At 42.0% G+C, this 13,157-nt stretch overlaps 1 protein-coding gene across 4 annotated transcripts in view; it reads left to right on the top strand.

Annotated features, from left to right (window-relative positions):
* Window positions 1-13,157, top strand: part of atp6v1h (ATPase H+ transporting V1 subunit H) — a 30,438-nt gene that overhangs the window by 7,047 nt on the left and 10,234 nt on the right. For all 4 annotated transcript variants that reach the window (XM_039816452.1, XM_039816455.1, XM_039816454.1 and 1 more), the window contains 6 exons: window positions 827-924; window positions 2,141-2,333; window positions 6,338-6,516; window positions 8,206-8,331; window positions 11,353-11,454; window positions 12,211-12,324. In XM_039816452.1, coding sequence (XP_039672386.1) covers window positions 827-924; window positions 2,141-2,333; window positions 6,338-6,516; window positions 8,206-8,331; window positions 11,353-11,454; window positions 12,211-12,324 — 812 coding nt within the window. The remainder of the gene's footprint in view (window positions 1-826; window positions 925-2,140; window positions 2,334-6,337; window positions 6,517-8,205; window positions 8,332-11,352; window positions 11,455-12,210; window positions 12,325-13,157) is intronic.

The following is a 13,157-nucleotide window of genomic DNA, read 5'->3' as shown; positions in this document are numbered from 1 at the left end:
TCTTTCCCCTCTGTATCTCTCCCATCCTGTTCTTGCACTCCAGTTATTCAAATTGCAGATTGTTATAGTCCTTAGTCTGTTAGAACAAGTTTAGAGGAATTCTCCATTTGGTCAGCATGGTGTTTGCTGCAACTGATTGGTTTTAACTGTAGGAATTGCATGCAGTAAGCCACTTCTCCTTAATGCTGAAAGTGCATGACAAACGGCTTTACCTGTTTTAGGATAACAAGGGGAAATTGTTATAGCATTTGCACAGCAGCAGCATCCTACCATTTTATACCCCATACAAGCATAGTGTGATTATTCTGAGATGTGTGCTCAGAAATCTATTAACATGAGCACTAACTAATAATTGAACATCATCTTTTTCTCAGCATTTTCAACCAGGTTACCTCCACTCTTCTGTCCTCACTGCTGCCTGTTCTTCTTGCTGGACTTCTTTGCTTTTCTTCAACCGCTGTTAACAGATTAATGTGATCTATTTTCTCCTCTCAGCTTCCTCCACTCTAATCTCAATTTACATTATTCTGCTCAGGTGTTATGGGACACTTTTCCCTGCTACTGCTCTGTATTGTACTATTGGGTCTGTGGTCTAGCATGTGTTCATGTATATTACTACAGACCGCATGTGCGATGCCTCAGGTTTGATCGGTGGTGGTAATGCAAGTTTTGGACTGGCCTTCTATGTGCTGTATCTGCTTGTCAACTACTACGTGTTTCAGAACTACACTAATTGTACTTGACCTTCTAACGTGTTTGTTTTCCTGATTACACAGCTAAGGCTCACACTTCGGTTTGAGTAAATGTTTGCCTCTGTCCTTTGCAGAGCTCTCAGTACGTCCAGTGTGTGGCTGGGTGCCTGCAGCTGATGCTGAGGGTGAATGAGTATAGGTTTGCCTGGGTGGAGGCTGATGGAGTCAACTGGTGAGTGATAACTCCTTATTAACAGAGTTCCTACAGTTTTTCACAGTCTAGAATTTTTTTAAAGACATTAGAGAGATGAGAGCTGGAAATTAGGGGGAGATATGGTTGTGCTTGGCTTACAGACATAAAACAATTTAGAATAAATACACAAAAGGACAGCAATGAGTAAAAACAATTAATACAAAAAGTACTGAAGAACAGGGCGACCTCTAGCTCACCCGGTAAGAGCGTTCGCCCCATGTTGGCTGAGTCCTGCAGCGGCGCAGGGTTCAAATCCGACCTACTGCCCTTTGCTGCGTGTCATTCCCCATCTCTCTCCCCCTTTCATATCTATCCACTGTCTAATAAAGGGAAAAGCCCCCAAACACAGGGTTAACACCAACGCCACTTTTGTCATCATTGCTCTTCACCTTACCCATCTAGAGAAAGCAGCAAGAAGAAAAAGACAGAAACCTAGAGGACCACCCTGTCAGATCCATAGCTAGTAACAGTCCAAATTACATTTTATTACTGATGGAATAAAAGACCTCATCTAACTGTTAGTAACCTCTTCAGAGAGGGAACGTCCTTCCTGGTGGAAGCAAATTAAACTTACTTTATGAAGAGTGCTGGGTGCCCCCCTGATTTCCGTGAAGTTTTCCCGTAGAGCTGGCTACATAGCCCCTGCACCCCGCCTCAACTGGGCGCACCTTCACCCTTCAGCCCTCTGCTTCAGCTGCTAGATTGGAGAACTGCAGCTTCTTACGCTCATAGGCTTCATTGACCGCATCCTCCCAAGGGACTGCCAGCTCCATGATGTAGCCATGTTGGCAGAAGTTGGACCACATGTTCACATCTTTAGCTTGTCACACACATTTTTTTCTAAATACAGCATTGTAAAAAACAGCCTTACTGCTTGATTTGGATTTGATAATTCGTGCACATCTATGAGCACCACATCTCTGCACATTTATGAAATGTATGACTTGCTGTCTAGCTGTAGTCATTAGTACTCTGTAGTTTGAGCGCTTCTTCTGTTATCTAAAAACTGTCTGAACATTTCATTCTCAGCCATCATCAGAGATAATGGATGAGCAGCATGCAGGCAGCTGTGAAAGCTATTCTATTAGTTAACAGATGGTAGATATAGATGGTCCTTTTCCCAGCACTTAGCGTTTATTTATTTTTCAATTTTTTGTTTTTATTAATTTATATACTATGTATTTTTATGTTCAAGCATCACAGCAGTGCTGAGCAACAAGTGTGGCTTCCAGCTCCAGTACCAGATGATCTTCTGTGTTTGGCTCCTGGCCTTCAGTCCTCAGCTCTGTGAGCAGTTGAGACGCTACAACGTAGTGCCAGCCCTGTCGGACATCCTTCAGGAGTCTGTCAAGGAGAAGGTCACTCGAATCATTCTGGCTGCCTTCAGGGTATGTGGAGAATTTCTCATTCGGTCTGTGTGTCTCTAAAATTCCACTTTTCACTGATAATGTTTTGACCACACTGACTGAATTTCTGTCCCACATCTTGGCCAAGGGGGCTCACAAGGTTATTCTCCTTTTTTTCATTTTTTGTATGTACTTTTGTAGTAACATTTTACCACATAAAGTTTTTTCCTGTTTAGCAAAAATTGGAGCTATTAAATATTTTGAAAATTGCTTGCAAATGTTTGCAGGTCATCATTTTGTGCCAGCACGTATATACTGTTATACTGATATAGGACAGTCTGCATTTTTTAACAGAGCACTTTGAACATTTGCATTCAATAAGGATGTATACTTTATCACAACACGAGCAACCTGAAATGACACATAAATGACAAATACGGCAGCCCATAAAAGATGCATTAATCCAATTTATGATTATGCTGCCCTTTAATCTACCTGCTGTGATTTCTCAAACATCCACTGAATATTTAATGTAGTCCTAAGAGCTGCGTTCTGGACTTGCTCCGTTGTTTCACGCTTGTGACAGGTAATGAATTCCCCATGCTATACCCTGACAAAATTAGGCCCTATTTATCTTCCCATTCTGTTGTGCTTTTTACTAGAGGAAATTAGTGCGTCTGACAGGGCACTAACACAGGTCTGAAACATCTGAGAAATACATTGATGTGATAATTTCCAGGTCTTTAGAGTGGAAGGTATTGTTTTGGAAGAGTATAAAGATGATTGTTTGTTTCCTAAAATTATGCATTGTATGCAGACAAACACACTTGTCTTATGCAGACAAACACACTTGTCTTAGTCAACATACAGTATACTAGTATTTCTTGCTAACAGTAATAATCATCTGCTATAACACAGATACGCTGTACCTGCCCACCCTCAGCACATATCATATTGAATGCTAAACAGATTCATGTTGAGTCAGAATTTTGCCGTTAAAAAAATATATAGATTTTTAATTTAATTTAAAAACAATATTTTTTTTTCTAGCCTTAATGATTCTAGGTTTGTCCAACCCGGCAACACCAGACAGTCTCTGATACCTTGGTCACAGTTACAATGGTGTGGTAAATGCCGTTGATTACATGATTGAAACATCAGCTCCGTCACTAGTGGAAGAAAATGTGTAGCTGAGGTAGGGATGGGCAATATATCGATATTATATCGACATCGATATATGAGGCTAGATATCGTCTTACATTTTGGATATTGTAGTATCGTGATATGACACGTGTTGTCTTTTCCTGGTATTTAAAGGCTGCATTACAGTGAAGTGATGTAATGTTCTGGACTTACCGGACTTACTGTTTTATAATTTGCCACGGTATCCACATTATTGGTGATTATTTATCAAAACTCTCATTATGTAAATATTTGTGAAAGCACCAATAGCGAACCCATCAATATTGCCACAGTATCGACATTGATGTATTTGGTCAAAAATATCATGATATTTGATTTTCTCCATATCACCCAGCTCTAAGCAGAGGAAGGTATTTAAAGTTGCTTTTATTTCTCTGTCAGCCATTTACCATCAGTATTTGACTGTCATTTTAACCTCAGTAAATAGGCATTTGTGCTCCTGATGGACTACTATTCCATGCCTTTTGTTTACTGAAAGAAATTGGTTTGAGACAAAATGTTAGAGTTGTATTGTTGTACTGTATTATGTTTGCCTCAGTGGATTGCATCTGTTCTTGCTTTGAATTTTCCCCAAAGCTCATTCATCACCTCTCATGTCAGCAGAGCTGTCACATCAAACATTTGGGAATGTTCCCGCAAGAGAAATAGGCTTGGTTTTTAATTGGTGAGAGAAGTTTGTCGTTCAGTTTCACATTCCAGCTAATTAAAAACAACGGTGGGCAGTGAAGTGGGACACTGAAACATCTTGATGTTGGGTGGGGTTTCCCGAGAGTCTTTCAACTTACCCTGCAGTAACACTTTGATTTAGAGTGAGGAAAGCTACAAAAACATTGTTCCTTACCAACGCTCCCTAGTTGGGGCTCTCTTTAGTGTGTCATGCAGATTTTGAGAAATTTTGGATTATTACATGTACAGTAACAGGAATTATTTTTTTACAAAATCATTTTACAAACATATGCTCACCCCATGGGACTTGCAATGTGACATAAATTATCCGGACCATCTAAGAGTTGAAAAAAAAACATATTTAATTAGGCTGCAGAAAACATGAAATTTCTTTTAGCCATAAGCCTTTAAAGGCAAACAGGCTCTAAATATTATCTGTGAGCTGTTAATATTATCTATTGGAGCTATTTGAGAGGGATTTTGTGCACACATCACAGGTTATTGCAAGAAAGAAATTGCCAGATATGTGTAGTTAGCTGTAGATATACCCTCAACGGGCTTAGGGGTTCAAACTAAATATGGATTGGGTTTCCTAAACTACTTGGTTTCATTGTAGTAAATGTTGATGATTAAATTTCACTCAACTAGTCCATTAAAGGTGCAATATGTAATATTGTGTGTAATACTGGCAGCTAGCGGTTAAAATAGTTACTGCAGTACAAATTCAAAATACTGGAGAGTCGTTTCCCCCGCCCCCTCCTGCCCAGACTCGAAGTTCACGGAGGTTGCCAGGCTGAGACCGCAGCATTCACAACAATGTTGCTAGATGCTTTTCTCACATAGCCAGACATTACTTCACAGCACAGCAGAGTAGCTAACGTTAGATGCTAGTCTCACATAGCCAGACATTACTCCACAGCACAGCGTAGCTAACGTTAGATTCTGGCTATATTGACAGTCGTAAAAGCCCGTGCTCATTCGGGGCTCTGTAACCAACTGACAGACACACTTTTTCGGTTTAAAATTACAGTATGAACCGCTAAAAACACAACAACCTCACCGTCCTCTCCACACGCCAGTCAGGCACACTTCCTCGGCTTAGAATTACAATACGAAACGCTAAATATACCACTACCTTGCCGACGGAACACACTTCATTGGCTTAGAATTACGGCAACAATCGCTAAACACACTGCAAACTCACAGTCCTCTCTTTCCGATTTACAGCCCCCCCCTCGGTGCCGGCTTAAAATAACTCACCGTTCGGCTCCAGCCGCTGAAGAGGCTACATGCTGTAAACAGCCATGGGCTTGCCTGGTCCCGCGGTAACGTTAGCAGTAAGCAGGGTTAGCAAGGCAGCGTTAGCCAGGACCAGTCGGGATCACTTTACTGTCTCAATTGTTTTTGCAAGTAACCAACTCCGGAACTCTAGCTATATAATTCAATGTGAGTACACAAATGTTGAAATGACAAAAATGCCCCTAGTAGCTGTGATAAATTAGCCTGAAGCTAATGCTTACCGGTTCAGGAGGAAATAAGCCAATTCTTCGTCCTTTTTGGGCTCTAAGCTGTCTCCATCTTTCAAATACATCTCCAATATTTACCAGGGGTTGTTACGTCTCTGGTCACGCAACTGTTAGAAAAATGCTGTTTTCTTTTTTAGGTTGGGTAGAATCTATCTCTGTTGATCCTGTTCGTTTGTTTGCTGCTTTCATGGCTGTACTACCGTTACAGCTGTACGGGCTATTGGTTTACGTTTTACAGGTATATCTGGCAACCCAGCCTGGCTGTCAAACTGGGCCGTTGATAACAACACACAGATCAAAACATAAACATAAATTCCGTCACGGAATGTAAATTTCAAAAAGAAAAATACTGAAATTAGCATTGTTGTCAGAAAAGATAGTATTTCAGTTTAACATGTTTCCTTAATATCTGATGAGGCATTGGTGTCATTTTTGGATTTATTACAATACAAATATTACATATTGGACCTTTAATCGACTGGTTGTTGTAGCACTGAGTTTCGTATCCGCTCATTCATTCATTGATTCGTTTGGTATGAGTAGGTGTATTTTTTTCAGATGTTGAATATCTCATTTCTCAACCAAATTGCTCACTTATAAGTGTAGTTATTAATATACAACATCTGTTCCTCACACTGTTCCCTCTTACAGAATCTTCTGGAGAAGTCAGCAGAGAAGGAGACTCGTCAGGAGTACGCCCTGGCCATGATTCAGTGCAAGGTGCTAAAGCAACTCGAGAACCTCGAGCAGCAGAAATATGACGACGAGGACATCACCGAGGACATTAAATTCCTGCTGGAGATGCTGGGAGAGAGCGTACAGGATCTCAGGTACCCAGTCGATTCCATTTCATAAACGACAAAACATTCAGTCATGAGTAGTTCCGCTACAGAGAGCAGATTATGAAAACATTGTATGTTATATTCTGTAAAAAATAAGGAAGAGTATATTATAGTGCTGAACATGAATCTGATCAACCTTCCTGAAGCTAGTCTATTTTCTCATTTATTACATTTCTGTTTATTTTGAATGCTGCAAAATGCAGCTTTCAGAATAGATGTGTACATATAGAAAGTAAGATATTCTCTTTACTTACAGTGTGTTCAACTAGACCATATGCTCTACCTCTCCGTACAACAGGTGCAGGGCTCTAAAGTGCGAACAATTTGGTCGTACATGCGACCAAAATTTGTAAGGGTGTGACTAAGATTTTTCCTAGGTCGCACCGGTGCACCTAACATCCTCGCATCCGCTGCCTCTCCACGAACGAAGCGATGCCGTTTATATCGATATAGTTTAATGTTGCGTTACATGACCCATTCCTTCTTTAAAGCTGTGCCTGTGTTTGGATCTCTCCTCCGTGCAGCCCCGCCCCCATTCACTCACAGCTCCACTGCAACATGGAGAGACACAGCGCCGCCGGTCCAAACTGCTGACATTTGTCTACAGTTATAATTGTTATTAACACAGCTGTATATTGTTAAGTATGAGAGGGAAACCTGTATTAGTACCAGTGTTTCCGCTGGTAGCCTAACTCTCTGTTATTGCGGCCGCCACGGCAAAAAACACATTAGAAGTTATTAAATGCAACTAACTTCAGTTTGTTGAGTTATAGCGTGTAAGACGAAGCCTGCTGGACCTGGGCGAGAGATGTGACCCATGGCCAGAATATCATAGTTCATAAAAATGCAGCGCAGTGACGATACACAAGACGTGTGTAACGCCGCTGACCCGCCAAAGCGCATTCGACCCGTGCTGGACCCATTCATAATGAGTCAGGTGTCACTCTGTGAGTAGCATACGCTTCAGTCCATCGCACTCTACCTCTGTCTCCCTATGTCTTTCTGTCTGTTTTTTTTTTTGTTTTTGTTTTAAAGGTTTCGGCCTTTATTTTGAAAGGAAAGCTGAAGACATGAAAGGGGAGAGAGAGGGGGGAATGACATGTAGGAAAGGGCCGCAGGTCGGAGTCAAACCTCTATACAACTGAGCTATCCGGGAGTCCTCTTTCTCTTTTAATCAGTCTGTTATTGTTGTTGAAAACAAGTGAAGGAGCTTTCTCAGAGATATATTTTTTTTTTAATATATCCTAGGCTATTTATTTCAGATAACTTTCATTTACATGTGTTGCATTTTCAAACTGGTAAAGGAAACCCTGTCTTTGCATTTTATTTTAATCACAATCTGTTTTAATAAAGAGCTTGTGAAAAGTGGCTTTGACTTAAAACTGAACATTTAGGCCAATTTGTAAAAAAATAGAGAGCTATATATCGTGCATCACCATTCAGTGTTAACGCCGATGCAAGGAAAAATTTGGGTGCACCTAAATTTTGTGCTGGTGCACCTAAATAAAGTTAGGCGCACCAGTGCAACCAAGGCAAAATGTTAGTCTCGAGCCCTGAGGTGGGCTGAAAGAAAACAGCTTTTCTGCAGATGGATAACTAAAAGAAGATCTTTGGACTGTCCTTTTGTTGGAAAAAAAAAAAAATCATTTTAATGTTGTGTGTATTTTTTATCAACAGCTCATTTGATGAGTACAGCTCTGAACTTAAGTCTGGCCGCCTGGAATGGAGTCCTGTGCACAAGTCTGAGAAGTTCTGGCGTGAGAACGCCGTCCGCCTGAACGAAAAGAACTACGAGCTCCTCAAGTAGGATGAAGCATTTATTTTAGTGACACACAAGGGCACAGTGAAATTGGATATGCTTTATCATACACTCAGATGTTGCCACTTGAGAAGTGAATTAATATGTATTTTAAATTTGAATGTGAGAACGGAAATGAAGAGATGTGATGATAGGTTTAAAGTGAGACAAAGCATTGACAGAATCGGGTGAAAAGACCAAGAATGGAGGACATGACAGACACCCAGACACAGACACAGACAGAGACAGCAGTGACAGAGACAGAGAGACATGAGACAGACAGAGACAGACAGAGAGAGAGACAGACAGAGACACAGACAGAGACAGAGACAGAGAGAGAGACAGACAGGGACAAGAGAGAGAGAGACAGCAGAGAGACAGAGACAGAGAGAGAGAGAGAGAGACAGAGACAGAGAGAGAGACAGAGAACAGAGAGAGAGAGACAGAGAAAGAGAGAGACAGAGAGAGAGAGAAAGAGAGAGACAGAGAGATAGAGAGACATAGAGAGAGAGAGACAGAGACAAGAGAGAGAGACAGAGAGACAGACAGAGAGAGAGAGAGAGAGAGAGAGAGAGAGAGAGAGAGAGAGACAGAGACATGGTATGGTATGAGAGATATGTGGACATGTGTGAGGAAAAAAAGAAAGGAGCCATGGACGGAAAAGAGGGGCCTTAAATATAAAGATGGAAGAATGGAAGAATAAGGTTCAATAGTGGAATGAATGCAGGAATAACTGAAAATGAGCCTAGCCCTTTTAAGAAAATGGAATGAAAGGATCGAAGGAAGGAATTGAAATGGAGAATGAAATGGAGGTCTGTGAGAGAGGACAGGAAAGAATGGAATAATGGAATGGATGGATAAAGATGGAATATCCTATGAGTGACTAAAGGAGAATGGAGGAGAATGAAGGAGACGCACACTTAGTTTATAATGGAGGGGTTTGTGGATAGAGACGCAGTGGAGATGAAACAGGGACAATAATGGAATGGAAAGAGGAAGAAAGGAAAAGAATGGAGGACAATAAAGGAAGGAATGGAAGGAATGGAGAAAGGAAAATATAATGGCCCTTTAAATGGGACAGGTTTGGGCCTCGCCCAGCAGGACAGGAAGATGGTTAAAATCTCGATGGGAAGATGGATGAGCCAACACAGGACCATCTCTCTGGAAGAAAACCTGATGGAGTCTGCAAAGACCTGAGACTGGGATCTGAGATTTGTCTTCTCCAACAAGACAATGATCCAAAAAAAATTGATAAAGCAAAATCCATAATGGAATGGTTCACAAATAAACACATCCAGGTGTTAGGGATCGGCTAAGTCAAAGTCCAGACCTGAATCCAATCGAGAATCCAGGAGTTGAACTGAAAACTGCTGTTCACAAACGCCTCCATCCAACCCCACTGAGCCTCAGAGCTGCCTTGCATGAGGACGGGCGGCAACAAGCCGAACTGACAGCAAAACCTGATAGACAACCTGTCGACCAACAGCCAGGACCCAAGAGCAAAAGGTGGCTGCCACAGCATTAACCCATAACACCACCACCATTCCCAGTTTCCCAGAGCCCCAGGCACTTGAACATCCCACAACAACCCCAAACGACCATGATCAGGAACCCGACCCAGCCGATCCCACAGTCCTGATCCCTGAAACCACAATCGACACCAACCCCAGGAGAGACAGACACAGGAGGAGACAAGACAGACAGAGACAGACAGACAAGACAGACAAGACACAGACAGACAAGAGGCACACACAGAGACAGAGACACACACACACACACAGACAGACAGAGACAGACACAGAGACAGACAGACAGACACAAGACAGACAAGACAGAGACACAAGAGACAGAGGAGGCAGACAAGACAGACAAGACAAGACAGACACAGACAGACAGACACAGACACACAGACAGAGACAGACAGACAGGAGGAGACAGGAGGAGAAAGAGGAGAGAGAGACAGAGAGGAGAGAGGAGACAGAGACAGACAGAGGAGGAGAGAGGAGGAGGAGATAAGAGGAGAGAGGAGGAGAAAGGAGGAGATATAGAGGAGAGGAGAAAGGAGAGATAGACATAGAGAGAGAGAGGAGAGAGAGATATAGAGATATATATAGAGATATAGAGAAAGGAGAGGAGAGGAGTGAGAGGAGAGGAGAGAGAGAGGAGAGGAGAGACAGAGAGGAGAGAGGAGAGAGTATAGAGAGAGAGATAGAGGAGGAGAGAGAGAGAGATAGAGAGAGAGATAGAGAGAGAGAGAGAGGAGAGAATATATGTAGAGGTATAAGGAGAGAGAGAGGAGAGAGAGAGGAGAGAGAGAGAGAGAGAGAGAGAGGAGAGAGAGAGAGAGAGAGAGGAGAGAGAGAGATATAGTAGAGAGAGAGAGAGAGAGAGGAGAGAGAGGAAAGAGGAGAGAGAGGAGAGAGAGGGAGAGAGAGAGGAGAGAGAGGAGAGAGAGAGAGAGAGAGAGAGAGAGAGAGAGAGTGAGAGAGGTGGAGAGAGAGAGAGAGAGAGAATGTAGGTATAGTGAGAGGAATGGAGGAGAGAGAGAGGAATGGAATGAAGAAGGCATGGAATGGCCTGATAGTATTAGCCTTAACCTGGATCTACCCATGTCATTCTCTCATCACTGTCCTCTCTCTGTTATTACCTCAGGCATCATTTCAACTATATTACCCCCCCTTCTTTCTTAGTTTTTTCACCCGATTCTCTCAATGCTTTGTCTCACTTTAAACCTGGAGGTGTCACTTATTCAGATGCCTTATGTCTTATGTCCATGGATTTAGATTTTAGAGTTTGGGTTTCTTGGTTTTAAAGTAACATTGGCTTTGAGAAAGAGCAGTGCATTTTCACATCCAACACTTCTTCAGGGTTAAAGAATCTCATCTAATTTTATTTTACGAAGCTTTCTCTGAAAGCACCTGAGAAATATGTGATTTTCAGAGTGAAAAGGGTGTGAAAATAATCTGCCTTTCGATGCAGACGGACCTCTCCATTTAAATGCATCCCATTATGTCTGCCTTCAATAGGATCTTGACAAGGCTTTTGGAAGTGTCTGATGATCCTCAAGTCATAGCAGTGGCAGCTCACGACATCGGAGAGTATGTGCGGCATTACCCACGTGGCAAACGGTAAGGCAAATTTCTGTGAAAACCAATTTCTATCAAAGCTTAATGCCACGATGTGTAAAATTTCTGACCCTGGCACCCCGTTGTTGTAGTACGGCCTCAACAACCTCACATTTAAAAGGAAAAATACTTACTGAACCCACTGATTGGCCTGTACACATGAAGCTTATGCCATCTCCTCACAACCCCAAGGAAATGAGGGAGATTGTTGTCTTGTTTGTGTCCGATAATGCTGAAGTTCAGGGTGTCTGTCGCTTCTGTCTTCGTTAATTCTCTGATGCTGCTAGTTCTTGTCTGGACACCTTATCCTCTCCCCATATTTTAGGTTTCCCTCAACATTTGTTATCCTAAAGACACTATGTGATTGACATATTAATCATATTACCCTGTGATCAGGTCTCAGGGTTGATATGCCCCATTTCCAGCCTTACATTTCTAATTAGACCCCACTAGTTTTAATGCACCCAGTTTGTATGTAACAGTACAAGTGTTCCTGTGCTTTCACCTACTTTTCTTTTCTCTAGTCACACCATTTACTGTGTTATCACATGCATTACGCTGGCCTGTTTTCCTCTTCAAAGCATTATATCCTTTTACAAGGCCAGAGACCCTTCATAAGATACATCGAAAAATTCAGTCAGGCTGGATTAAATTACCTGGTGCTGGACCACTGAATGACCTAAAACATGAAAATAGTACCTGTTGTCTGTGTAGATAAAGGCTTTCTCCCATTATTCCTTTATATTCCTCCCATTTCAGGGTGATTGAGCAGCTGGGTGGAAAACAGCTGGTGATGAATCATATGCACCACGAGGACCAGCTCGTCCGTTACAACGCCCTGTTGGCTGTGCAGAAGCTCATGGTCCACAACTGGTATGAACACATTCTTGGCTTCATTGATGTCGTGCATTCAGATGTTGTCATGAGGAAAATTAGCCCTTACAGTTTTAGTTGAACCAGGCTTTCTGACATTAAATAACCTCTAGATGTGCATACAAATGATTCCCTGCAGTCTCTGCTCACCCTCACAGGTATTTTCAGTTATTTTTGGCTGATTAGACGTCTGCTTAGGTTGAAGTTGGGCAGAGATATGCTGGGAATTATGCGAGGTTAATGGACTGTGTACTGATAAGATTGATGAAATTATATTTTGCTCCAACAAAGCCAGAGCTTCACAGAGATGTCACTAAGGCTCAGTCTGTACACATCCACAGTCCTAAACAAAAAGGTCTAATCAAGCAAAATAAGTTAAATTCCCTGTGTGGGTTGACTGTGTCATGGCATTTAAAGATGATCTGAACTTAAATATGTGTTTATTACATCAGCATTCAACTTTTAAAGGGTGATAGAATGATTATATAGGGTATGTTACATGCCCAGTCGAGAGCCGCAGTGGCTAAAACAGCCAAGACAAAATAAAAAGTTTCGACACTTTCATTATAACTAGTGTTGTTCTAACGTTACTCTTCAGACATAAAAAAACCTCCACCAAAGAATTGACTCACCTTTTTAGCTAGTAAGCGTGGGGAGAGGAGAGTGAACCCCTGCAAGCCTGTCCTCTGCCAGTGCCTCTGCAGCACTGCGTTAGATCCACAACTCCCTCTCGTTTGATATACTCGTTCTAAACACTTTTCTCTGGGCCAGTAGGCTATTCCGTTGTACAGTCTGGAACACTGCATTTACGACCATGGTTCATTTTCAATATC

Source organism: Perca fluviatilis, chromosome 11 (genome assembly GCF_010015445.1).
Source record: "Perca fluviatilis chromosome 11, GENO_Pfluv_1.0, whole genome shotgun sequence".
Taxonomy (NCBI): domain Eukaryota; kingdom Metazoa; phylum Chordata; class Actinopteri; order Perciformes; family Percidae; genus Perca; species Perca fluviatilis.
This window is presented reverse-complemented; position numbering and strand designations above follow the sequence as displayed.